Source organism: Dendrobates tinctorius, unplaced genomic scaffold (genome assembly GCF_039654945.1).
Source record: "Dendrobates tinctorius isolate UK_male_01 unplaced genomic scaffold, ASM3965494v1 ptg000041l, whole genome shotgun sequence".
NCBI classification, from domain to species: Eukaryota; Metazoa; Chordata; class Amphibia; order Anura; family Dendrobatidae; genus Dendrobates; species Dendrobates tinctorius.
The window spans coordinates 5,742,738-5,766,328 of NW_027361709.1; the positions used below are offsets into that span (position 1 = coordinate 5,742,738).

The 23,591-nt window shown below is 45.4% G+C and overlaps 1 protein-coding gene across 2 annotated transcripts in view; it reads left to right on the forward strand.

Moving 5' to 3' along the window:
• Positions 1-23,591, forward strand: part of EEFSEC (eukaryotic elongation factor, selenocysteine-tRNA specific) — a 124,786-nt gene that overhangs the window by 79,192 nt on the left and 22,003 nt on the right. The window contains exon 6 of one of the 2 annotated variants that reach the window (XM_073575051.1): positions 3,338-3,494. The exons of the other annotated variant lie outside the window; for it this stretch is intronic. Within the exon in view, the coding sequence (XP_073431152.1) occupies positions 3,338-3,494 (157 nt within the window). The remainder of the gene's footprint in view (positions 1-3,337; positions 3,495-23,591) is intronic. 2 annotated transcript variants of the gene reach the window in all.

Genomic DNA, 23,591 nt, shown 5'->3' on the forward strand with positions numbered 1-23,591 from the left:
TTAGCTACAGCTGCTAGCCTAATTAAGAGATCTAGTTGAATCCATCAACAGTAGCTAGCCTTATTACAGATTAGCTATATCCATCAACAGCAGGTAGCCTAATATACAGTTTTAGCTGAATTCATCAATAGCAACTAGCCTAACTTACCACGTTAACCAAATCCATCACCAGCAGCTAGCCTAATTTAGAGCTTTAGCTACAGCAGCTAGCTATCCTTCTCAGATTAAACTGAATCCATCAACAGCAGTTAGCCTAATTTACAGCTTTAGCTGGATCCATCAACAGCAGCTAACCTAATTTACAGCTTTAACCGTATCCATCAACAGCAGCTAACCTAATTTACAGTTTTAACCGGATCCGTCAACAGCGGCTAGCCTAATTTACAGCTTTAACTGGATCCATCAACAGCAGCTAACCTAATTTACAGCTTTAACCGGATCCATCAACAGCAGCTAACCTAATTTACAGCTTTAACCGGATCCGTCAACAGCAGCTAGCCTAATTTATAGCAGCTAGCCGCTTATTTCATGTTTTTTTTATTTCTCTTGCCGACTGCGAGACATCTACTGGGATGAAGGACGGCAGCAAACACTTTCCGCACAGTCCACCGCCTATATGTTCCACCTGCGGGTCCTCTGGCGTTTGCAGCCGTTCCGGATCGTCCCTTCAGGTGCAGCAGTCGCCGCCTGCTCTGTGCTGCACTCTATGGCGGTGTCAGACGCTCCTGACATTGTTTGGGCTGCGGCAATCATTGGCGGAGCCGGAATGTGCCACAATTATCTTATTATTTGGGTTTCTCACCTTCACCACTTTCTGCAAGAGCAAACAGTAACTGATACCAGGAGACGCCAGGAGGCTGCAGACACTACAACAGAGCGAAGGGACAGATCGGGAGGACCGAGCCAGGACCTGGGAGAAGGAGGTTGCAATCTATAAAGCAAAACTAAACTCAATACACATAAAGAGGCTCAGTGACAAAAGTCTTATCCCCGAGTATTACCCTCTGCAGGAGAGATGGCAATGCGTATGTGCACAGGGGCCTCACCCCATGGCCGATCAGGCTGTCGGAGTAACATATGGCAGCAGAGCAATGTATGGACACAAGGATCGCCTGTTCAGTGTTTCTCCAGTAGCCATAGTCCTCAAGAGCAATGCTCAGGGAACAAGATTTAAAGAGGAACGCTATCTTTAATGTCTTCTATTAAAAGTCCTGGAAAATTATACTAAATGTGTATGGGATCGGATTATTGGATGCCGGATAAAATCTAAAGATGCCCGTATAGAGCTGTCCGCTAAAGCAATCTCCCTCATACACATGCACATTCTGATTGCTTGAGCGTGCATGTGTTTCAGTGGCATAGAGGAATAAGCAAAGAGAAGGAATCGGGCATGGAGATTCAACGATACCGATACTACCTTCCCCAGAGATCATCTGTCAGGAATAGTCGGGAGGTCCCCAATGTTAGAAGGATAAGGATGACTTTTCTTTTTCTTCTTTAGGCTCCTTTAAAAGGGTTTCCCCGTAACCAATATACATCGCCTATCCAAAGAGAGAGGATAAATATATGTGTGGGCTAAGTGCTTGGCACCTACCGATCCCAACAATGGGGGAGGCCCAAGGTCTCTCATGTGAATGGAGTTGTAGTGAGCATGTGCGACCATATAGGAGTGGCGGTCGCACATGCTCACTACTACTTTATTCACTGAGCGGCAGGAACATCAAGGCAATCATAGGTGTGAAATATTGCTTATGGGACAATCCCTTTAAGGATTGCAGGGCACTGAGATTTTGTTGTCTATGCTTTGTTACGCCGGGACCCTATTAATAGTAACTGGCTTACAAAGGGAGGGTTCCAATGAGAACACCCTTTCCTAAAAATCCATAGGTCCTTTATTATATATACAAAAATTTGTGCAACCAATCAGATCGCTGCTCTCACTGATCACCAAAAATTAATTTGACAACTGATTGGCTTAACGCCTTATGGTATAGCAGAGCCCCAAATTCAGCAGAACTAATAATGCAGCAGAGCTATCGTTGCAGCAGAGCTATCGTTGCAGCAGGGCTATCGTTGCTGCAGAACTGAGTTTGTCACTGAATGCTCACTGTTTGCAAATGCAGCAGTTTTACCCACAGTCCCATGCAAATTTACAAACTCAGCTCTGCTACACCTGGATGTTTGATAGAAGCTATACAGCTTGTGTTTCCCTTATCCCACTTCCTAGCTTCAGTATACAGCGCCCTGCACTCGCCATTGCCGGCGCCTACCTCCACAGACGCCAGGATAAATAGTTGACGGCTTTGAAGTCTGCCCTGGTCTGTTTGCTCCTGGCTGAGCGCTGCAGGCACTAAGTGCTGTCCTGACAGCGCGAGTCGGGGAAGTCGCCGAGTTGTGCTCGCGCCGCTAATAAAGGCCTCGCTGGCTGGAAATAAAAGCCGGCGTGATGTTGACCGAGTATTTATGAGCTCGCAGTACATTTGTGTATACGTCGCTTTTTTTCTGGTTTTTCCCTATTGCACAATCGCTTGTTAATATCCTTTAAACTTTCAACCTTTGTTTTGGCATGGCGTGTGCGTCTGACCGGTTCACAGCGGCGGCGCAGTGGCTGCAGAACGTCTATTAGATGCCTGGTGAGCCGAGCGCGAAGGATGTTTATATTTAAAGAGACAGAACGCGCTGTTTAGAAGCCGGAAAACGATACAGCCCCAGCAGCAGGAGAGGAGTGTGTTGATCTTGTAGGGGAAAGTGACCTGTGGAATACAATGGAGATTGATTGGGAGTTTACAAATTTAAAGGTAATTCGTGGAAGCAAAAGGGTCTTTAAACAGCACAGAGTATTTAAGGATTGAAATAAGTATGGCGTTTTTAAAGGGATTGTCTGACAGACCCGCTCCAGTCTCTGCTTCCTGGTGCCAGGATGTTCTGAGCCAATCACGTTTGCTGACCTGTCGCAGCATTTCCTGCAGAACAACCAGGAAGCCACTCAGCTGGACATCCCCTTTAAGGTAAGAAAAAGCGATGTGGTGCTGCCTATTAGTGCTGTAGGCTTGGAGCCTGAATTACAGAAGCACTGATGACTCGTGTGCCGAGGATCGGAGCTGGTCAGTGCCGCCATAAAGGGATTGTACAGGATTAGAAAAGAACGTCTGCTTTTTTTCTAAAACAGCGCCAGCCCTGCCCACAGGTCGTGTGTTGTATTGCAGATCAGGGGAGCTGAGCTCCAATCATGTACATCCCCTTCGAATGTAAAGGACTGAGCTGATGTGACCCCCTTATTGCTCTGCAGACACTTTGCCCCCAACGCTAATCTGCCTCCTCTCTGCCCCCCCCGCAGGTCAACGACGACTACAGCGTGATCGGACGCTCCCTGTTTAAGAAGGAGACCAATATTCAGCTTTTCGTGGGGCTGAAGGTGAAGCTGTCGACGGGCGAGGATGGCGCCATTGAAGGAAGCTTCGGCCAAAGCGGCAAGTTCAAAGTCCGAATCCCCAGTGAGTCCATGTAATGAGTTAATTGATGTGATGACTGTGTGACGGCCGCCCAATCAAATGTGACGCACCCCCCCCATCCCCGAACACATAGGAGCAGATTTAGTGTCTCCCATACTAAAGAAAAAAATGTTCATCTGGAAACTGCTCCTATAGAAAAGCTGCACACCCCAATATTTGAAGTATTGGTTAAACGCGCGCAAACTGCAGTTTTGTAGCATTTCCCTTTATAGGGGTAGTCCGGCCTTAGTGCACAAGTCTGCGGTCACTTTATGTGCACTGCACGTTGTGAGGACTCTCTGGTGCTGGGAGCGGGCGGTCATGTAACTGCTAGTGTATGATTTGTAATCTTCCGGCCACATTCCGACTAGACGTGTCCGGCCTCTCTCCATTCACTTATATGGAGCGGGGTCGCGCACTTCTAGTCGGCACGTGCCTGCAAACCCCACTGGAAAATATTCACAGCGAGCAGTGTACCTTAAGGCTGGACAACCCCTTTAAGGTTGGATATTCCCAACAAATGATATGTCGTCATAGATGTGGGTCGTGTAGAGAACGGTGCCCCCTTGACACCATGCCGCCTCTGGAGACGAGGGATAAGCTGTACTCAGAATATCCCTTTTAAAAAAAAAACAAAAAACGAAAACAATAAAGACATAATAAAGAAAGTCACGTAATGTAGCGCAGCACCAAACATCTAAAAACCATTGTGTGGGTTAATTTGCCCCCCTTAAACATGTGTGATATGAGCTCCTTAAAGGGGTTGTATAAACTGGACAATCCCTTTAAATTAACAGTGTATAAGTGACCTGACTGAGGATAGGATGTGGGGTCTTTTGGGGGTCACTGGGGAAGGGTAGACTGTTCGGAAGCTTTCTCCGCCTGAGACTGGCATTGCGGAGTGTTCAGCAGTCAGCGTGCGTTCTGAGTGGGGGAGGAGGGGTATGGAGCCGCACATATGAGCTGCAGTTCACATTCCTGCACAGGTCAGCGCTGGGGATAATGGCCCTGTGCATCCTGTTTGTGGTTTTGTTTTTTTTAATTTAGTTTTGAGCGATTGATCCGATTCCTCCTGCCGCGGTCTGTCCGGCCCCGCAGATTACTTCCATATAGGAGCGGTACGAGCCTTTTCCTGACACGGCCTTTGATGGCTCCGTAGAAGGCTTCATATGTTGGTCCCCGAGAGTCAGGACGTTAAACATTTCCTCTTCGCTTCCGCTCTTCTCCGTGACCTTATAAATGAGGATTGCGACACTACGCAGCGTCGTCCTACTCTTCCGTGCTCGGCCCCTGTTCCCAGGGGGAGAAATCGCACGTTCAGTCCCCTGATTTCATCAGATCTGTCTGTCTGCAGCCGACATGTACAACTTAAAGGGTTTTTGGACACCGCATGTGAATATAGCCTAAGCGTTCCCTCCTGTTCAGATCGTGTGCTACAATGTATCAGTCGGCCATTTACAAGGTTGCACTGACGGGAGACAATTGTAGCAAACCCCTGATACGTGAGCAGGACTTGGCCAGGTTTTGGTTTGGCACCTGCAGCCCCGTTCACATGCATCCAAAAGTTTTTGCCCAAAAAAGTCGCCAGCCCTGATGGCAGCTGAGCTAATCCTTGCGCAGACTTGCTGTTCACCCAATGCAGAAATCTGAGAGCACAGCTCTGGAAATAAGTGTCAGATATTAAAGGGGTTCTCAAGAATTTAGATATTGATCATCAGTATTAGATCGGGGGGTTCGGCATTCGGCGCCCCCTCGATCAGCTCTGGAAGTGTGCACAGATCCGTACACGGTGCAGCGGCTGCTTTCCAGTGCTGCGGCTCAGCTCTCATTGTAGTGAATGGGTTGTCAGGTTTTTGACCCTAATTGTTCTGATATTGATGAACCCCTGGGCAATCCCGTTAACCCAACGTATGAACAAGCCCTTGCAATTCCACTTAACGACCCCCCTGAGACTGAAATCTCCCCCCATGGGTGCAGCAGAATGACCGAGACGCACGTGAAGCAGATGGAAAGATGCCGCCGTGTGCCGGAGACGCCTCGCCGACTTTCGGGAGGATTCTTCATGGCTCTATGAATATGTGGAGGAAATACGTTTGGGGCTGAAGGTGCGACGCTCCGTAATGATGTCGGACAATAATTCTGCCTTTTCGAAATAATCTATTGGCGTCAAGTGACTTGATGAAATTACCGTGTCACCGTGTCGGCCGCTCTTTTGTGGAGATGACTTTTTTTTTTTTTTTATCTGGGAGCGTCTGATGCTCGTCAGACTAATCAGGCAATTCTCCGCACAATGGTCGGATCCCGGAGCATGGACGGCTCTTATAATCCAGGTATAAAAATAGAGGAAGGAAGGAGGCGAATGATTAAATTGCAAATGTGCACAGAATAAAATGCTGCCGCCATAATAATGATCCGCATTGTAGCGGGATGGTGGATTTGGGCGATCGCCGGGAGGGTCCTCATTGTGGAGCGGATGGATAAGTAAGACGGATATGTTGCAGGAGAAGGATCAAACTCTTCGCAGGGACGTCCACTTGTACAAATTGTCTGCGCAGCGGAGTTAAGATAGTCTGACATGGAAGGAGATAAGTTCATTAGAGGCTTGTTGGAGCAGCTCATGAACATCATCCTTCAGCGCTCGAGAAGCCACTCTGTGCCGGCAGTCATTTAGCCATATTGATTGCCCGACCGAACAGATATTCCCCACGCACCCGCCGTAAAAGGGGAATTTCAGCGCAGCTGTCAGGCGGCCTCCTCGGCTATCGGCCTAATGCGGACACATCGTATTACCCAGATCGGAGAGCTGTTTGCATTAAGTGCGGAACTCTGAAATCGACTCCCTCTGTCTCGTTTGTGAACCCTCCTGCGACCTCCGCCGGTTACCGCGCGCCGCGAGAGGGGCTTAATAATCTGTCGTGTCTATGTAATTGCTAAAATGTAAAGATGTGGAAATATCCAGAGAAATTAAAGTACTCCACCATCCAATACTCCGGCACAGTGTGATAAACCGGAGGACGGGATGCTGCCATTAAGGCAAAGGTGTTACACCGGGGATTCACTTACATTTCTGCTGGAAGAAGGAAGGATTAGCAGCAGATTTAGTGCAGAATCCCCCCGGAGATCTGCGGCTCTCGAGGCATTTCCACCTCATACATTTAGGACCTGTCCCATGGATGTGATGCGTGTACCACACGGGGTACGGCTCTAGCTCATCCTCCTCCATTCCTTGACGGTGTGTGACACCACCCTACTGTGGAGTCGCATGAAACAAAACTACATCCAGACTAAAGGCTGTCGGGGCATGCTGGGAATTGTAGTTTTTCTACAGTTGGAAAGTCATAATCTAGAGATGACCGGTTTATGGCAAGTAGTAAAAGTTATAAAAGTTCCTGGAAGTTTTGCACAAGTTTACAATTCGTCTCGGCGGAGGATCGTCCCTTTCAGTGCATTCGCGGATCAGACCGGATAATTGTCCGTGGGGCTACTGAGCCGTCACATGTATTTTTCTTTACGAAAATACTATCTCATCTGTCTCGCTGTCACTGTTGACAAATGGTCGTATTACCAGGTAAAGCTTGAGAGACGCAGCACAGGAGGGCACCCCCTGGGAATCGCCATGTGTGACGATGGAGCAGCCGGGGTCAGGACCCCCGGCTACACGGCAGCTCATGCCAGGTGTCAGCCCTCCTGGCCATGCCACATTGGAACAGTTTAGTCTTCCTGCACCTGCGAAGTTCAGACAGTCGCCCTCTCGCCCTCATTTCCTGTTGACTCACCCGACGGTCATCTGAAAACATCCATTCTAGACTTTGCCTTAATGGCAGCAATTGAGATAATTTTAGGAAATGGCTCCTCTGAATCTCCCGGCGGAGAGCGCACTAAATGCTTCCCAGCTCCCTCCACGCAGATGGCAAAGGCTACATAGGAAAGAGAAAAGTTTTAAGGTGTTTTCCCACCATATAAAGTTATCCCCTATCCAAAGTACAGGGGAAATCTCACTGATCGCTGGAGGACCGATCTGAGATCTCTAGGGCGTTACCATTCCACTAGTCAAGAGGGTGTGTCCCTACACAGCTATCACTGATTGGACAGTTGGGTTATCTAAGGACACACCCACAAATCTCACAGCCAGTTGTCAAATTATTCATATTTTCTAAGAGGACAAACGGCACAACATTTTTTTATTCCTCCTACTTTGATATTACGCACACAGAATAATTAACTGTTTTTGTTATAAAGCAGGTTAACGGGGTGTTTACAATTTATTTTTACTTTTTTTTTTACTTAAACTTATGTAATTGGGTGTAAAACTTATTTTTCTACAAAAAAAAAAAATTTCATCTTTTTCTTTCCATAGTCTCCATATTGCCGGCTGCCGAATGAGTTAACTGAGAAACGGTTAGTGAGCGGATTCTGACCACAGATTGTAACTCTCTTATCCGTCTTTTTCTGAGTTCCTCTCAGTTGATTTGTGATCACGTAAAAATGTTCAAAGAAGCAAAAGTCTATAAAGGCCAAACTAATATTAGTCCAAATACATGCATTTGGGGTAAAGAAAAGGTCATCAAAAGCGGACAACCCTTTCATATCCGGAGGCTATTACTGCCTCCCACTAAGTAGTGCAGTAAACGTGGCACAAACGTGGAAATGACCTGCCAATGTCACATTTATTAACCCCACCCCCCACCCAAAAAAACAAGGAAAAAAAGTGAATTTGGCGCAAATGACTTTTTTTTTAAATAATTTTTTAGGGATGATAAATCTTTGCAAATTTTTTCTTGCCTGTCCTTGTGGACTTTGTCCCTTCGGATGGGCCGGGACAATGGCACCTCTGTGCGATCTCCAGGCTTTCCGCATGACCGTCCCATTGTATTTGGGTAGTATCAATGTGCAGGGCAAAAAAAAAAATGGTGGAGACGCGACCGGTTACAATAACTCCTAAACTGCCGCGATCTGATGGTGAGGGGCCCGGAGATAAGCGTCTCCTGCGGCAGCCGGGATAACATGACCTGTATATTGATACTTTAGTCTAGCGAGTCCCTCTAATTAAAGCTGTCTGACTTTCCCCCCCAATGCCGCAGTCACAGAGACTTTCTCCTCCAAGACGAGGCCCATCAGAACTTTCTCTGACCCCTGGCCGGTTGTAAATATCCAGGAGAGAGGTCTCAGTCAAAGCCATCCCGGATAGCGGGGTCTTGCTTTAATAAGTGTGGGATTGATGTCTTTCGCAGTTCAGGGGTTAGGTAAACACGGGGGCTTTGGTTCAAGGCTCTCCATGTTCTCCTGTTTATTTATATGGATCTAAAAAGTTAGCAGAACCTTTCTGACATCTCTGGGGAGGCTCCCTGACCAGGCGGTAACCTTACCGAAGACTAGTCATATGGTGCCATGCTCCAATATAGCATCCGGGACACACCGCCGTCATCAACGTCACATCCCCCCCCCCCCCAAATCCATCCTTCTGCGGGTGATCCCATATTATTCCAGCTGAGCCGGTCATTGTAAGCACGAGGCTTTATACGGCCCCGATCACAATCAGTAAGACCAACAACAGTGTAGAGACGATGATCCGCAAATTACCGGCGTGTAATGCAGTGTGTGCCGCGGGTCATATCATAGCGGCACTATTCTGGACGCCGGCCGGCACTTCTCGAGGACATGTATGGGATTACAATTTGCTCCGCTGCCTTTTCTTGCTGAATTTTACATGTAGGAACACCATAAAGCTGAGTTAATCCTTAGGGGCTCGGACTTCTCAAGTCCTTAAGGGGGCTGTAATCCCGTTTTATAAACTGGTGATATATCACCATTGCTTTATTGGGGTCTGATCTCTGGAACCCCCACCGATCCCGACACTGAAAGGGATCCGCACTGTTTTACCCCTGGTCCTTGCAGAGAATGGCTGCAGCTCCCGGCGCGGCCCCACGGGACTGGCTGCAGCTCCCGGCGCGGCCCCGCGGGACTGGCTGCAGCTCCCGGCGCGGCCCCGCGGGACTGGCTGCAGCTCCCGGCGCGGCCCCACGGGACTGGCTGCAGCTCCCGGCGCGGCCCCACGGGACTGGCTGCAGATCCCGGCGCGGCCCCACGGGACTGGCTGCAGTTCCCCACAGGACTGGCTCCTGAGACCACTGTGGAGAGAAAGTTTTGGAGGGGCACGATGCTGCACTAATACCACATGTCATTAATTTTCGGGAATGGTGGGGGGTCTGGAAGTTGTATCCCCATGAATTTCCTAACTATCTACTATTCCTTTAACTTCTCACATCAGATCACACAACTTAGAATTACCACTGTGCTCAAAGACTATGGACAGTCCTTAAAGTAAATGTCCGTCCTTTTTAGAAACCCGATGTGTACCTTAGTTACCAGCTCCTGGTCGCTGGTCTCCCGCCTGTCACACGCAGCGATGCGTGCTGGCCAGTGGGAGACCAGCGACCCCAAAAATGTCCAGGGCTTTCCATCAACGATAAGCGATACCGGCAAGGGGGCCGGTCGCTGATAGGTGTCACACACAAGGATCTCGCTGGTGAGATCGCTGTTGTGTCACAAAACTAGTGACTCAGCAGCGATCTCGCTAGCGAGATTGCTGTGTGTGACGGGGGCTTACCACAGATTAGGAGAAGAGCTCACTAACGCAGATTAGAAGAGCTCACTAACACAGATTAGGAGAAGCGCTCACTAACACGGATTAGGAGAAGAGCTCACTAGCACAGATTAGGAGAAGAGCTCACTAGCACAGATTAGGAGAAGCGCTCACTAGCACAGATTAGGAGAAGCGCTCACTAGCACAGATTAGGAGAAGCGCTCACTAGCACAGATTAGGAGAAGCGCTCACTAGCACAGATTAGGAGAAGCGCTCACTAACACAGATTAGGAGAAGCGCTCACTAACACAGATTAGGAGAAGCGCTCACTAACACAGATTAGGAGAAGCGCTTACTAACACAGATTAGGAGAAGCGCTCACTAGCACAGATTAGGAGAAGCGCTCACTAGCACAGATTAGGAGAAGCGCTCACTAGCACAGATTAGGAGAAGCGCTCACTAACACAGATTAGGAGAAGAGCTCACTAACACAGATTAGGAGAAGCGCTCACTAACACAGATTAGAAGAGCTCACTAGCACAGATTAGGAGAAGCGCTCACTAACACGGATTAGGAGAAGAGCTCACTAACACAGATTAGGAGAAGAGCTCACTAACACAGATTAGGAGAAGCGCTCACTAACACGGATTAGGAGAAGAGCTCACTAACACAGATTAGGAGAAGAGCTCACTAACACAGATTAGGAGAAGCGCTCACTAACACAGATTAGGAGAAGCGCTCACTAACACAGATTAGGAGAAGAGCTCACTAACACAGATTAGGAGAAGAGCTCACTAACACAGATTAGGAGAAGCGCTCACTAACACAGATTAGGAGAAGCGCTCACTAACACCGTTTAGAAGAGCTCACTAACACGGATTAGGAGAAGAGCTCACTAACACGGATTAGGAGAAGCGCTCACTAACACGGATTAGGAGAAGAGCTCACTAACACAGATTAGGAGAAGAGCTCACTAACACAGATTAGGAGAAGCGCTCACTAACACAGATTAGGAGAAGCGCTCACTAACACCGTTTAGAAGAGCTCACTAACACGGATTAGGAGAAGAGCTCACTAACACGGATTAGGAGAAGAGCTCAATAACACAGATTAGGAGAAGCGCTCACTAACACGGATTAGGAGAAGAGCTCACTAACACGGATTAGGAGAAGAGCTCACTAACACAGAGTTACACAAATTTGTGAACTATATTTGAGCGTAAAAGGCCTTTTGTGTCACTAGAAAACGTCTTAGATCTTTGTGTTCAGCTCAAAAGTATTTATTTATAGCACTGTTCAATGTGTGATCTATATATACAATATAATCATATCTAGTCACATCATCCTTCTCTTCTCAAAGCATAAACCATCGCTAAATAAAAATCAATAAAATAATACATTTGGTGTAACTGCCCAAATCAAAAAAAAAAATAAAAAAAAAAAATATATATATATATATATATCCCATGCAGTGAAGGCAGAAACAGAAGGGAAATCTAAAAATGTCAGAATCACTATTAATTATTGTTTGTCTCCAAGTCCCCGCCAAGAAATGGATTTAAAAAAAATCAGAAAGTCTAACAGACCCCAAAATGGTGATAATAAAAACTACAATCTAAAAATCTATGGAAGAGCAAAAAAATTTTTTAAAATAGTTAACGCTCTTGGAAGACGAGGAGGAAAGATTGAAAACGAAGAGGAGCTCGCCGACCGTCCACGGATGCGTTGTAGCAAAAATCCAGAACTTCCTCTTTCATCCAAAATCCACAAATGCTGACCCGTTGGTTTACAGATCTACGTCTTCTATATCCGCGTGTATATATTTAATCTTCACACATTCGTCTAATGTGTTTAATGAGGAAACATCTGACGGAAATAAAAAGTAAAAGTAAAAAAAAAAAAAAGATAAAATAATAATAAAAAAAGACTTAAGTCCCCCCCCCGACCTTTCAAAGCCGCTTTGCACTTAATAGAAACTTATATTTGTAAGCTAATGCAATCACTTACCCGTAAAGATAACGCTGCCTATTCCCTTCTCTCTCCTTGTTCCCGCTATCGCGTGGAGACTGATAAAACCAAAACAAAAGGAGCAGGTTGTTCTCAGTAGAGCGAACATATTATATTTCCTAAATATTTCCTATCTTGAAGTGGGGGAGGGGTTTCTCGAGGTGTTTGCGGTTTCCTATGAATGCGGTATCTGAGCGTATCATCTCGTGAAACAAAACGGAATATTAAACCGCACTTCTGAAAAGAGCGGCGAAAAAAAAAATGGTAGAAAACCAAGTTCTCGGGGTAATTGCTGATAGCAATAAAGTTTTCCTTCTCTTCCTCCGCCGGGTTCTATTTATTCATCTATGAAGTGGCTGGAAAGTTTCTTTGTTTTTTTTTTTTTGTTTTTTTTTTTTTCTTTTTTAAATAAATTAAAACAATTTTACATGTAGAAACTTTTATTTTATTGTGGAGTAGAAAAAAAAAAGAAAATGGAAATGTACCCTTTTGTTAACAGGAGAGAAAAGCGTTGTGTAGAGACTTCAGTTCCGAGTAACTTAAAGTTCTCACTTAAAGGGGATCTGTGGAATTAAAGACTAATTATTGTCTAACGAGAAGTTCTGATAAACTTTAGTTTTTGGGTTCTTCACCATTTTCAACATATCTGCTTGTTGTCATCAACAAAGTGGCTGCTTGTAGCTAGAGGCTGAGCTTCCTTCTTACATCGGAGGGTTTGTTACAGTTAAATGCAGTCTTAGACAGTTCCCTGTGTGCGAAACAGAGTGCTTCTGTTCCTGTCTCAATATGTGAGCACGTTCCATGAGTCCTCTATTGCTCTTAATGTGGATCCCCAGACCTAAAGATTTGTAGCTAAAAGCATCGCTCCGCATGGGCGGGGCCAGGCAGTGCAGAGCACGTCATTCTAACTGTAGCCGCCTCCTGGGTCACTGGTGAAATACTGCACATGCGCACTTGACCTCAGGACAGGCCGTCTCCCAGTTCTGTGCCTACCCTAATACTTTAGCAATGTGCTTAAGTGAGGCCGGCACTATCAATCAAGAAAGCGGGGGCGGAGCTGTCCTGACTGACTACTTAAGAGGAGGTGCACCAAACATCCAACTTACACTTTAATAAGGGAGGATTTCTTGAAATCTACTACACGGATTCCCCTGATATCTGCAGACATGGGGTTTGTCTGTCCTAAATAATAAGCTGGTCACTGGATGTGCTGATCTTGGAACCCTAAAATCAGATGGAATCTGTGCGGCAATCGGAAAGCAAGTGTTTAATTTCCCTGCAGCTCCCCCGCTGGAGAGATGAAGTATTACACAGGTCTTATTGCTAACAGTGCGATGTATAGTGCAGCGTTCTGAGTGGTCCAGAGTAAGAGGTGCCCCTCACCGCTGCCTCTTCTGGCAAATACACAGGGACCTCTCCTCTAACTGATGTTTTACCACCTTTACCCCCCCCTCCCCCTGGGGCTGACTCAGGCAGTTTCCCCCTTTCTGTCTGTAGGACATCTCAATAATAGACATGACACGATGCGTACTTGCCTCTATTCCCTCCTCCGCCGCGCTCGGCTGACACTCTACATTGCCGCACTCTCTCCACTTTGAAGATAACTCGATGTAATATTCCCTCATAATGAAGGAGGAGAGAATAAAACATGATTTACACATTCCCTGCGGACTCTGCTATTCTTGGAGGTTTTTCTTGGAAGTAAAACAAAAACCCATTTCTCAGATGATTTGTGAACTTGCGCAGCCTTTATCCTGGTGGAGGAGCCTGGAGCTCGTGGTCACGTGAATTCCGGAGCCTCGCTGCTTAACATGACCCCACCACTACCACAGGATGTACACAGTGACTGCCCCAGCAGAATAGTGAGTGCAGCTCTGGAGTATAATACAGGAGGTAACTCAGGATCAGTAATGTAATGTATGTACACAGTGACTGCACCAGCAGAATAGTGAGTGCAGCTCTGGGGTATAATACAGGATGTAACTCAGGATCAGTAATGTAATGTATGTACACAGTGACTGCACCAGCAGAATAGTGAGTGCAGCTCTGGAGTATAATACAGGAGGTAACTCAGGCTCAGTAATGTAATGTATGTACACAGTGACTGCCCCAGCAGAATAGTGAGTGCAGCTCTGGAGTATAATACAGGAGGTAACTCAGGATCAGTAATGTAATGTATGTACACAGTGACTGCCCCAGCAGAATAGTGAGTGCAGCTCTGGAGTATAATACAGGAGGTAACTCAGGATCAGTAATGTAATGTATGTACACAGTGACTGCACCAGCAGAATAGTGAGTGCAGCTCTGGAGTATAATACAGGAGGTAACTCAGGATCAGTAATGTATGTACACAGTGACTGCACCAGCAAAATAGTGAGTGCAGCTCTGGGGTATAATACAGGATGTAACTTAGGATCAGTAATGTAATGTACACAGTGACTGCACAGCAGAATAGTGAGTGCAGCTCTGGAGTATAATACAGGATATAACTCAGGATCAGTAATGTAATTTCTGATATTTCTAGAAATGTTATTGAAGAATTCATCGCGAGGGATCATCTGTTTCAGACTTCTGATTTGTTGGAGTCTTCCGCACTTTCTCTCTCCTTCTATCATTCAGCAATTTGTCAATCACATTGGTTCAGATTGCTTTCCGTTTTTTGCAGACGAATCATTCCCTCTCGGTCTCTGCTGTGCATTAAACTTTCGCTGCCAGAAGCGCTGACATACAGGAGTTTATTTTTCTTTTGTGCAGTAAACTAACTTGTCTTCCTGTTGCTAAATGTTTCACTCATAATATGAGCTACTTTCTAAAGTTGAGCACATGTTATAGGATCTATCTATCTATCTATCTATCTATCTATCTATCTATCTATCTATCTATCTATCTATTATCCGTTATCTATCTGTTATTAATTATCTATCTAATATCTATTACAACATTTGCTGTATTTCTCCTGTTTTCTCTCGTAGCCCCGTGACTGCACTAATATTGGGAGGCTCATATTTTCGGCAGACCTTCATGTTTACTTTTGCGGGGGCAGCGAAAGGACAATCCTGACTATTATGGTTTGCTGAGCGCAAACAAGCAGATCTGGAACTTCCACGTTTCCATCCGTTTTACAGTGTTTTTTGTTTGCACATATTTGCTTTTTCTGGACCCCATAATAAGCAGTAGGAAGCGGTGTGGGAACGTCACTCCTTATATTGTAGGTAGTGGGAAAAACCCTGGAAGTCCTAGACATTAATTATCGAGCATTTGACATTTGACCTCCCTTTATCCCGAGCCGGTCTTAAGTGACAGCTCGTCTTGAGTGTCGGGCCCACGTCTGACTGTAGAGGCTTTAGTGGCGCTGGTCGCTGGGAATGAAGCTTTGCAGCCAGGTTCATGCCCTAGACTTTGAGTCGGAAGTGTACAGAAGGGGACTTGTGGCCGGAGGCGAAAGAACGGACTTCTTCATAGACAGATGGAGTCTGTAGAGTGGGACAGGAGTAATCTGTTGTGTCTGAGGTCCTCAACGTCCCACCATCACCTCCATTCCTGATGTGCCCTAGATGGCGGGATAAAGATGAATGTCCTCTCCAGGAGTCTGATTTGTGAGATGTTATCGCGACGCTGAATGTCGCAGACGAGGATTGTGTGACCTCAGGTTCTGGTCATTTCAGTAGTGGATTAAACATTGTCTGGCCTCCATCCTAGTCAGTGGGGACCATTGGGCGTCATTGGGGTCCATCATGTCCGGGATCTGGTACTGTCATACTTCAGTTCATAGGGTGAAGCAAAACAAGGGCGATTAACCATCGCTGACTTGAACAAGTTGCTTATGCTGTCGGCAGATCATAAATTTGATTTGAAGGGATATTTAAAATATCGTGCACCACAATTTATAGAAATCTCATAGAAGTGAATGGAGAAAGCTGCGCATGTGCGTCCGCCTCTGGTGTGGGTGCCACCGCTGACCATCGGGCCTCTAAATGTAAGGTGCCATTTCTTCTGACTTGCCAGATCGGAGATGGTTGTAACATATTCCAGTTTTTGCACTTTGCATTTATTAACCCTTCGCCCCGTCTGTGAGCTCGGCTTCCCTCGGACCGGCAGCGTTTGGCCGTATCGCTGTACATCACGAGAGTAGGACGCTGTCCTGCAATGTGCCAGCTCGACATCGCGTTCCCACGAGATCTCATGCAGCCTATGTGGGTGCAGAATATGCTCTTTGTGATCAATAAGCCGGGCTTTTCATCTGCACAGAAGACGTATTTTCACCCCGGCCAAGTCATCTGTCAGTGGACGGACGCTGTGTGCTCTCTTTGTAGTCGTCTGTCCCCCGGGGCACAAGGATCTCTTCACATTTACAAATGTATAAGCTCCCTGTTATGTAACGTTTCCCTCTTCCACCGCGTTGTGTCTGACTTTCTCCATGCAGTCGCTCCACGCCGCGATATTTTTAGCTGCAAAAGTTGAGTTCTTCATTGTGTTTCGATACTTTGGGCTTCTGCAGACATTTTTTTTTCTTGCAAGGTTTATGTAACAGCTACGAAATGTACGGTGCTTCCTCCGCTGTAGTTTATATTCTTTATTTTCCAACCTTCCTCCACACTGTAAATGGTCGCTGTCGTTTCAACAATGTTTGCATATATCAATAGTGCAAGAGAATACAAGAAATCTTGCAATGTATCTTATCAGAGAAATGATTTATTTTCCTCCGCTTATGAGCCATTTCTCCTCTTTCTAAATGTATCATTCACTTTGAAAAACTGCGAAAATTCCTCTTGGTAAAAACACATCAAATTACAGCTGCTTGTTGAAGTCTATGGAAAGGAGAGGAGGAGCTGATTGAGAGACACAGAGTGACAGTGCTGGATTTACAGCTACACTGCTCAGTACTGCTGTACAATGTATTCCTTATTGCAGCTTTCTCGTAGGTTTTTGTCTCATTCCATAACTGGAGTCACAGCTACAGTTTTCAGTCATGGTGTATTATGTCGTCCTTGCTGCTGCTTTCTAGTAAGTGTTTATATCACTCCTTGGCTGGCTTACCAGCTGCACTGCTTTTTAATGCTGTGTAGTGTACTTTTTGCTGCTTTCTCATTGGTGTTTATCTCATCCCTGGATTCACAGCTACGCTGCTTAGTACTTCTGTATGATGTACTCCTTGGTACTGCAGGAAACTTTCGTTTACACCATTTGCTCCTTTCTTTATCTTTCTTATATTATTGGAACCCATAAGATGCAGGATTATGAACCATCCAGCAATTAGTGCTACTGCTCTCTAGAAAGTGTTTATCCCCCACCCACCCCACCTCATTGCAGTATTTACAACTCAATAATTTTGTATAATGTCCTCGATGTTGCCGTTTTCCGATGTTTTATCTCTCCCCAGAGCTGGATTCACAGCTATACGGCTCAGTATTGCTGCATAATGTCGTCTATGCTTCTGCTCCTGATCATGTGCTACCTACAGAGAGAGAACTGGAATCCCTCATGTCTGTGTGTGTTGTGTATGGGAGATAAAACATCTAGTTTCCACTTAATTGCTCAGAGTCTCTGCAGAGGGAAAACTGGTGAAAATGCAGAAAACGGCAGGTGCCCTTTAATAATATTGTGCTGTTATATTGGAGATTGGATTGTATGTCACATGGAAGCACACAGTTTGAGCGTTGTCTTCGTTGGCCGGTGATCTCAGCATCAGTGGTATATCACGAAGACGATCATCATTCCTGATGGATCTTTTAGAGTTTTCCGGATCTTTACATCCTAGAATATCATAATGTTGGGGTAGCGCTGTTGACCCCATACTGTCGTCATCTTACCAAGAACCCTAAATCTATGACGTATCCCCAAAGTTTTGGAATAGAAGTATCACTGCTGAAATACACAACCGGTGGCATCTCCTTCTCGGTCTGCTTATAAATGCCATCTCCCCTTCTCTCCATATAAGCGCAGAGACCTTTAGGCGCTGCAGGTCAGTAAATGGTGGTAAACTTTTGAACTCAACCTCGTCCCAAATTAAGCCCATGTGTACGGACCACCGTCGCTCCGTGGCTGATCCTGGAGTTTGGTAAACTCACAAGTGTTGGAATTTGTAATCAAGGGACAAGGTTTTTTTTTTCTTCCTTCTTCTGCAAACGTTCTTGGTTACGTGATAATATATTCCATATGATGGATGTTTAAATTGCACATATACAGAGGGTCCGGGCCGCTTAGCGGGGGCTTTATCTGCAAGATTGCCTGGGCCTGGGAAATCTGCAAGATACGGCTAAGAAATAGATGACACAATGGGTCTTAGTCTAAATGACTTCCAGTCGGCGGCAGATCGACCGAATATTATTCCGCTCATGTTCTGCTGAGCTGTACGGACCGTAACGACAAATGTTGGCCCCTCAGGTACGCCGGAGGATAATTTCATAGGGAGATGATTGATCAGATGTGCTAATTTGTCAGAGCAATGTCCAGAGTTTACATAGTTACAAAGGTTCAGAAAACGCCTCGGTCCCTCATGGTTCTCCCTTTCTCCACCAATTATACATTTTATAACTAAGTTGTCTATATCCACAATGTTCTGTGTGCTGAGGAAATCATCCAGCCCTTGTATAAAAGCTGTTATAGTGTCGGCCATTACTACCTCTTGTGATCGGCATTCCACAGTCTGACTGCTCTAACTGTAAAGAACCCTTTCCTATTAGCTGCCGGAATCGACCTTCTTGCGCCCGGTGATCCGCAGGCGTCCCTGCACGCATAGTGGATATGGGATATCATGAAATCCCATCCACTATGCTGTAACATTCGGACACTGCGGATGTACGCATCGTCCAACCCGCAGCGATTACTGACCGTGGGAACGTACCCTTCTACGTGTAAATGAGATCTTCTCTGAAGTGTCTTTTTTCTAAGCTAAACAAGCCCAACTTTTCCATCTTATCTCCATATGACAGGCCTCCACCCCGTGTAATATAGGAAAGGCCTGCACCCCGTATACTAATCTCGTTTTCGCTCTTGAGCTGACTCTAACTTCTGGATATCATTTTTAAAATGTGGAGCCCAAAATTGGATTCCATCTTCTAGATGTGGCCTCACCAGTGATTTATAAAGCGCTAATAATACATTGGTATCGCAGAATTTTATCTTTTTATAAATCCTAAAATCTTGTTTGCTTTTGCAGCTGCCTCCTGACATTGAGTGCTGCTGCTCAGCTTACTTGTAGCCAGAATCCCCCCGTCCTTCTCCTGTTCTGTGGTCCTGAGTATTCTCCCATCCAATGTATGTGCAGCTATAGGATTACTCCGTCCTCGGTGCATTACTCTACATTTATCTACCTTACATCTCATGTGACAAGTGTTTGCCCATCAGACGTTTCAACCAGATTGTTCTGTAATATTGTAATGTCGGGGTCAGATTAATGTCCTACATAGTTTGGTGTCGTCAACAAAGAATAAGAATCAGACACTTTACTCTTAATCCCATCCACAAGGTCATTAGTAAAGAGGTTAAAAAGAATCGGTCCTAGCACAGATCCCTGCGGTCCCCATTGCTCTCAGTACTAATCCCTGTGGTCCCCACTGCTCCCAGTACAGATCCCTGTGGTCCCCACTGCTCCCAGAACTAATTCCCTGTGGTCCCGACTGCTCACAGTACAGATCCCTGTGGTCCCCACTGCTCCCAGTACAGATCGCTGTGGTCCCCACTGCTCCCAGTACAGATCGCTGTGGTCCCCACTGCTCCCAGTACAGATCGCTGTGGTCCCCACTGCTCCCAGTACAGATCGCTGTGGTCCCCACTGCTCCCAGTACAGATCGCTGTGGTCCCCACTGCTCCCAGTACAGATCGCTGTGGTCCCCACTGCTCCCTGTACAGATCCCTGTGGTCCCCACTGCTCCCAGTACAGATCCCTGCGGTCCCCACTTTTCCCAGTACAGATCCCTGCGGTCCCCACTGCTGACTATATGCCATTTATAAACGTACCATTTATGACAACTTTGTTTCCTGTCATTTAGCCAATTCCTCACCCATCTGCATATAGTTTTCCCCAGTCCCAGCTTCTGTAGCTTCAGTAAAGGCTGTTATATGGTACAGGATCAGATGCCTTTGCAAAGTCCAGATAAAACCCATCAGCCGCATTACCAACATCCAGATCTGCACTCACCTCCTCATAGAAACCCAGCATGTTGTCAGACACGACCTATTCTTCATGAATCCATGCTGGTTGTCAGTTATTGTATTATTTTCTACAATATATCTCTGCAGTCATCTCTTATGATGCCCTCATATACGTTACACTCTACTGATGTCAGACTTACTGGACAGTAGTTGCCTGGATCCACCTTCTTACCTTTCTTATACATCGGTACCACATGAGCCATCGGCCAATACTGTGGCACCGACCCTGTTAAAAGAGCGTCCAAGAATATGAGATACAGCTGTCAATTACTGAACTCAGCTCCCTCAGAATCCGTGGCTGAATGCCATCTGAAACGGGGGATTTGTCAACATTTAATTTGCTCACACGCAGGCGTACTCCTTGTGTTAAACTAGTTATATCAGGTGGCGAACTGTGGTTTTTGCCTTGTTGAATGATCCCTGGAACAGACAGTTCATTGGTGAAGAAGGATGAAAAGTGCCTGTTTAATATGTCAGCTTTTACTTTGTCCTCTATAATTATCTTGTTATTATCGTCTCTTAAGGGATGTGTTTATAACAATTTTGGGGGTTTATTTTAATGTTGTTGGCGACTTGTTTCTCTGTAGATAACTTTGCAGCTTGATTTCTTTTTTTACATTTCTTACTCAGATCTTTATACTCCTGAAATGTAACTTCGGTATTCTTGGTCCTTTTGTTTTTTTTGTAATTAAACTTTGCATTGTCTTATTTATCCATAATGGATTATTTTCATTCCTTGACATTTTATGACCTGAGGATATAAGTTTTCTACAGGATTCTGGTAGTATTTCCATAAACATGCCCTATTTATGACCGGTATCCCAGGTCACCATGAGATGGTCCCAGTCTGCCAAATTAAGTTCTTTCCTTTATTTGTTGAAATCAGTTTTCCTAAAGTTTCAGGTTTGGGCATTTCCCCTTTTGAATGTTTGATTGAAAATTTCTTTAAAACTTGCCATATCATCGTCACTGCATCCCAAATGCTCCCGGACCTGTAGCTCTGAAATTGTATCAGGTCTATGTGACAGGACCAGATCCAGCAGATTACCTGCCCTGGTCTATGTGACAGGACCAGATCCAGCAGATTACCTGCCCTGGTCTATGTGACAGGACCAGATCCAGCAGATTACCTGCCCTGGTCTATGTGACAGGACCAGATCCAGCAGATTACCTGCCCTGGTCTGTGACAGGACCAGATCCAGTAGATTACCTACCCTGGTCTATGTGACAGGACCAGATCCAGCAGATTACCTGCCCTGGTCTATGTGACAGGACCAGATCCAGTAGATTACCTACCCTGGTCTATGTGACAGGACCAGATCCAGTAGATTACCTCCCCTGGTTGGTTCGTCTACCAGCTGAGAGAGGTCATCTAAAGCTGACAATGAATTGAGGCTTGCAAGAGATGTCAAAAGCAATAATAAAGGATTTTGGGGATATGTCAAAAGTAAAAGAAAAGTCAAAGATGCTATAGGATTTTTACAGGATGAAAATGATGAAATGGTAAGACAGGATGTTGAGAAGGCCGAACTTTTAAATTCCTATTTTGCATCTGTTTTCTCTCAGAAAGGAAATGTAACATCAACTGTTCTTCACTGTCCTATTAAGGGAATAGAAGAATCCAGGATATCTATAAACAGAAGGATAGTGAGGAAACACTTAGCTAACCTAAATGAATTCAAGTCACCAGGTCCAGATGAATTACACCCCAGAGTACTGAAGGAGATAGCAGAAGAAATTTCTGAACCCCTCTCCATAATCTTTGAAAATTCTTGGAGAACAGGAGAAGTCCCAGAAGACTGGAGAAGAGCAAATGTTGTTCCTATCTTCAAAAAGGGGAAGAAGGTGGACCCAGGCAACTATAGGCCGGTGAGTCTGACTTCTATACCAGGAAAGATCTTTGAACAAATTATTAAACAACATGTATGTCAGTACCCGGATAAGAATGAAGTGATTAAACAGAGTCAGCATGGGTTTGTAACTAATAAGTCATGTCAGACTAACTTAATTTCCTTCTATGATGGAATCACTGATTGGGTGGATCAAGGAAATGCTGTAGATATAGAATATCTTGACTTCAGCAAAGCATTTGACAAAGTATCTCATACAATCCTTATTGAAAAAATGACTAAGTATGGAATGGACAAGGCAACTGTTAGGTGGATTCATAACTGGCTTAGTGATCGGACCCAAAGAGTGGTCGTAAATGGCTGCACATCCAGTTGGAAGAATGTCTCAAGTGGGGTACCACAGGGCTCTGTCCTGGGCCCTGTATTGTTCAACATCTTTATCAACGATTTAGATGAAGGAATTGACGGTAAACTGATTAAATTTGCTGATGACACAAAGCTAGGAGGGATAGCTAATACTAGAGAAGAGAGAGAGAGGATTCAAAAAGATATAAATAAACTGGAGAAGTGGGCAGCAACAAACAGAATGGTTTTTAACAGGGAACAATGCAAAGTACTACATCTGGGCAATAAAAATGAAAAAAGCATATACAGAATGGGAGGAACAGGGCTAAGCAACAGCACATGTGAAAAAGACTTGGGCATACTAATAGATCACAGACTGAATATGAGTCAACAGTGTGATGCAGCAGCAAAAAAGGCAAATGCAATTCTAGGATGTATTAACAGAAGCATACAGTCTAGATCACGTGAAGTCATTATTTCCCTCTACTCCTCTTTGGTCAGACCTCATCTGGAATATTGTGTCCAATTTTGGGCACCACATTTTAAAAAAGACATCAACAAACTGGAGCAAGTTCAGAAAAGAGCGACCAGAATGGTGACCGGTCTGCAAACCCTGTCTTATGAGGAAAAGTTGCAGGATTTGGGAATGTTTAGTTTGCAAAAGAGAAGACTGAGAGGAGACTTAATAGCTGTCTACAAATATCTAAAGGGCTGTCACATTGTAGAAGGATCAACTTTATTCTCATTTGCACAAGGAAAGACTAGAAGCAATGGGATGAAACTGAATGGGAGGAGACACAGATTAGATATTAGAAAAAACTTTTTGACAGTTAGAGTGATCAATGAGTGGAACAAGCTGCCACGAGAAGTGGTGAGTTCTCCTTCAATGGAAGTCTTCAAACAGAGGCTGGACAGACATCTGACTGGGATGATTTAGCGAATCCTGCTTTGAGCAGGGGGTTGGACCAGATGGCCCAGGAGGTCCCTTCCAACTCTACGATTCTATGATTCTATGAACTGCAGATAAGAAACTGCAGCTTTTAGCACAACCAGAAGATTCAATGTCCCATTGAATGTCTGGATAGTTACATTCCTCCAAAATAAGAACTCTATTATTATTTGCTGCCTTTTTACTTTGTTGCAGCATTTCATCCTCTACCTG